The sequence below is a fragment of the Phoenix dactylifera genome, chromosome 4, assembly GCF_009389715.1.
Source record: "Phoenix dactylifera cultivar Barhee BC4 chromosome 4, palm_55x_up_171113_PBpolish2nd_filt_p, whole genome shotgun sequence".
NCBI classification, from domain to species: domain Eukaryota; kingdom Viridiplantae; phylum Streptophyta; class Magnoliopsida; order Arecales; family Arecaceae; genus Phoenix; species Phoenix dactylifera.
Window position 1 is genome coordinate 15,427,296 of NC_052395.1, and position 4,432 is coordinate 15,431,727.

Here is a 4,432-nt window from a genome sequence, read left to right on the forward strand (position 1 = left end):
GAGTGTGAATCACGAGATGGGGTAGGGAGTCCACGTGGTGTCACAGGAAGTCCCTAGGGGCGATAAGCACCGGCCACCTACCGACGTGGCCGGTCGTTATCTCCCAGTTATTGCAAAGCGATTCCTCCCCGTCGGTAATCACACCGAGGATCGTGATTCCGCATAATAGATGGTCCCATACTCATGTCTGCACCAAAACTTTCACTCAAAGTGATTCCTCCCCATCCACGTGTCACGTTTCAATTGGGCCGACTCTGACCTTTTCTGCTGGTACGTTGTGGTAAACTTCCACTCGAAGCCGACGTCCTACCTCCACGTTTCACGTGTCTCGGTGTCTATTAGAGGGTGGGGGCCGCGGGGCATGGCGGTAACCTCACCTGCTGTCCTCTTAACAAAAGTTGTCGTTGATTGCAGGCTTGCGGCTACAAATAACGCACCAACCCTTCAATGTCCCATCGATCTATTCCTCTTTCCCATTAGCAGCAGAAAAGGCTCCTAAATTTTCTCTCAAGGTATTTTTCTTTATTTACTTCTCTAATTTTAAAATTATTAAATTACGTGCTTACGGTTTTTAGATATTTAATTGATTATTAGTAGGAATCTAGATTTCTTGAGGTTAGAAATGATATGTAACCCATGGAGGGAAAAAATTCTATCTTGAAAATTGATAAAAATTATATTTTATTATTGTAAGTGTGATGAATAATTTCAGAAAAAAAATTTTCTTCTACTCTCCAAATCAAATCTCTCCTTTATTTCCCATTTTTCTCATTTTTCTCCGGCCTTTCCACCCTTTCAGTCTTTCCCTCCACACATTTCACACATTTATTTCTGCACGCATGTTGTTATTCCAATCCTCGAAAACCTTGTCTTACGACGTCCCACGTGGTTTGTGGCTAAAGCTTAACCACTATATATATACCCCTCGTCCCTCAAGTTTCCGTCGTGTCAAGACAAATTTCAATCTATCGATTCTAGCCCACAAACCTCTCCTTTCATTGATCATCAAAGTTTGTTGGGTTTTATTCCGATTAAGGTGATGTAGTTTTATGTTTTTGTCTCATGTTGATGTTAGTTTTAATTAAGCTCGTGTTGACTCTGGTTGAAGTTTTATCATATTGATAATTGGATGCAAGATCATACCATGGTTTTCGTATGATATTTGACCAAACACTCGGTGCAATATCTATACTACAGGAGTCGAGAGGACTCCAGCCCACTTGGTGTGAAGGTTGGACTATAGGAGTCCGGAGCACTCCCAGCACACAAGTGTGGAGCGTCAACCTTTTTTTCTTTCTTACATGGATATCCTTCTAAATATCCTCAGCTACAAACAGAATAATACACTTTGACCATTATACTTTTTGCATAAGTATGTTAATACATTTTCATTTTAAAAATTAGTAAAATTTAATCATAATTTTAATAACACGTATAGAGGGCTATCCAAAGAGCCACATCCAAAAGGATCAGGTACAAGATAATATGTCTTAAGACCAATCTATATCATTAACATTGTTTTTTTAATAAAAATATATTTTTTAAAAACTTTTTAACATAGCTCAACTCAAGAAACTAGGGGGGCAAAGAATAAATTAATTATGAATATATACACATATACATATACATGTATACACATACACATACGCATACACAAATGCATATATATATATATATATATATATATATATATATATATATACACACTCATGCCATGATCGGTAATGACACTCGGGATTTTGGTGATCGATGTTTGTTGCCATGCATGAATGAAGAGTGCATTTTCATTCATTCTTTTTAACTCAAAAGGAATGTTGGCAATGATATCACTTTTAAATTAATTTACAGGTGAGAGAAGAAAATGTCGATCTCGCCGAATTCACCATGGAGAGGATGTGCAGCAAACTTCCCTCAACCCGTCAATGAAGAAGACGAGCTTGCAGCTCAATGTTTGGTAGAAACCGTTTACTTCTTTAATTGCCATCCAGAAGGAAATCCCCTTCTGCCTGACATCGTGTACAGAAGCAGCAGCGGAGAAGGAGACATCCTCCGCCATGTCTTTCGCTGGGATCTTACTCCCTATCAGGACGTCTTTCAGAATGGATTCCAAGCAAGGCGTCAAGAAAACACTCCTGACGAGGTCTATTACAATCTGGATCGCTACGTCCATCATGGCGGTAGGCCTCTTGATTCCAGACGGCCTACCACCCACGCCTTCGTTAGCACCACGCTTAACAGCGGTTGGCATCCAAGCCTCGACAACGAGACTGAGAATGAAGTATATCGATACGAGATATGTGCTCCTGGTGGCATTTGGGTTGCTGAGACTCTTGGCGATCGTTACCAATACCCTGCCCAAGACGAGGTCTGCTTTGTTGCCGGCATCGCCCCTCAATACATTCGATCTGCCCAACGCTTTAGGCTCATTGCTGACGGGAGGTGACCTTGCACTTCAATATTTCTTCGTATCCACTTTAATTGACTACAAATTATTTTGTTTAGATATGTTTAATATATTAGTGAGATAACAGATTCGTATATTGCAAAGTCAAAATTGATGGTTTACGTTACGACACTTGTGCGATGCATGCAGGTATACAAGGCGGGAGAGAGTAGATAACGTGATAACAATAAATGGGAACTATAATCCCCAATCGCATCCACCAAGGTTGCTCAACATTCGGAGGCCAATATTTGATTACTGTGATCAAAATGGTAGGAGGGCGCCTCTAACCATTAGAATTCGGCGATCCGATGCTGCCTCCCGACGAGAGAAACGACAAGTGTCCACCGACTCTGACCCCACCGATTGGTATGCTGGCAGCGTGGCTAACTTTGAGAGCTACATAGATGCTGCTTTCCGTTCGTCTCGTACAAATGAAGCCTATCTATTCATGAAGAACGAGTATGTGCTACTGGACTATGCTCCAGGCACGACAGACGATAAGGTGCTGAATGGACCACTTCTTATCTGCGATGGGTATCCATCCCTTGCAGGCACAGCCTTTGCAGAACATGGAATAGACTGTGCTTTTGGGTCTTATGATAGCGATGAAGCATTCGTCTTCTCTGGGAATCTCTGTGCACAGATAAACTACGCACCAGGCACCACAAATGACAAGATAATCAAAGGCCCAATGACCATCACTGCGATGTTCCCCTTCTTCAAAGGGAAGGTGTTCGAAAGTGGTGTAGACGCCGCATTTGAGTCAACAGCAAGATATGAAGCTTACCTCTTCAAAGGCAACCAATACGCTCTTATAAACTACGGTTCTGATTCCCACCTCATCGCCATCCGTCTCATCACTCAAGGCTTTGCTAGTTTGAAAAATACCATCTTTGAAAGTGGAATTGATGCAGCGTTTGCTTCGCACAGGACTAAAGAGGCATACCTATTCAAAGGAGATTCCTACGCACTCATCAACTTTGCTCCCGCTACCACAGATGACTACATCATTGGTGGCATAAAAAAAATCCTTCCCAATTGGCCCTCTTTACATAGCATCTTGCCTCGCAAAAATCGTGGTCTTGACATTCACAGTCACACTAAACCTGATGCTGACCGTGACCACGACGAACTTTAAAGAGTCAGTCTTGCGTGCCTATGTGTGCATGGTATGCTTCGAATAAGAGTTTGGTTTGGTTTGGTAGTTTCTAGTTTATCTTTAGTTGGAATAATTAAGGGTGTAGTGGGGAATGGGGTTATCAACTTATATTCTCCTCCTTGAACCACCTTATCGTCTAGTTAGTAGCTTAGGCTAGAGGTGCTTTGGATGATTTTATCTTTGGATGAAGCCAGCAATTTGTAACCGAGCATCAACAAGTATTTACTCTTGGAAAAATATTCAATGAATGTTATGTTCCTTGTTGCCAAAACTTATTGTGTCAATGAAGATTACGGGTTCCCTCTAATAATTTAACTTATTTTCATTTCTAGCCTTATTTTTTGCCGACCTCGGTCAGTATCTGTGTAAAGAGCACGGCTCTTTGCCCTATCTTATTGCTTGAAAGGATAAGTGACTTACTAAGATGGGAGCAAAAGGACCCATCATTCCATCTTCCATGGAAGCCACTCTCTTTTCCCATCTTCTCCAATTCCAGCCCTCTCTATTTAACTCCTTCAATGCCAGACCCTCTAACAGAGGAAGAAGAGCATGAACTTCAATTAGCTCACCAAAAACTGTCTAAGCTTTGCGAAAGATGTTCTAAAGCCAAACTCCCTTTGCTGATTGATGCAGAGTATACATCGGTGCAACCTGCAATAGATTACTTTACTTATGCAGGAGCTTTTCAATTCAAACAAGAGGATCAACCTATTGTTTATGGAACAATTCAGGCATACTTTGCCGAGCTGTGGACCGCTTCGGGCTCGACCTCGGGGACGGCCTCCACCTCGGCATCGGCAGTTTTCTCCGCCCCGATTTCAGTGGCG

The 4,432-nt window shown here is 41.9% G+C and overlaps 1 protein-coding gene across 2 annotated transcripts; it reads left to right on the plus strand.

Moving 5' to 3' along the window:
• Window positions 1–429: 429 nt before the first annotated feature.
• On the plus strand, window positions 430–3,878 carry LOC103696520. Of its 2 annotated transcripts, none has more exons than XM_008778178.4 (3): window positions 430–512; window positions 1,849–2,439; window positions 2,594–3,878. In XM_008778178.4, exons 2-3 carry the CDS (start codon window positions 1,862–1,864, stop codon window positions 3,582–3,584), a joined length of 1,569 nt encoding a protein of 522 aa, XP_008776400.2. In that variant the 5' UTR covers window positions 430–512; window positions 1,849–1,861; the 3' UTR covers window positions 3,585–3,878. The 2 variants fall into 2 exon arrangements, with proteins under 2 accessions (XP_008776400.2, XP_026656727.2); XM_026800926.2 differs by lacking the exon at window positions 430–512 and adding an exon at window positions 1,019–1,036.
• The last annotated feature ends 554 nt before the right edge of the window (window positions 3,879–4,432 follow it).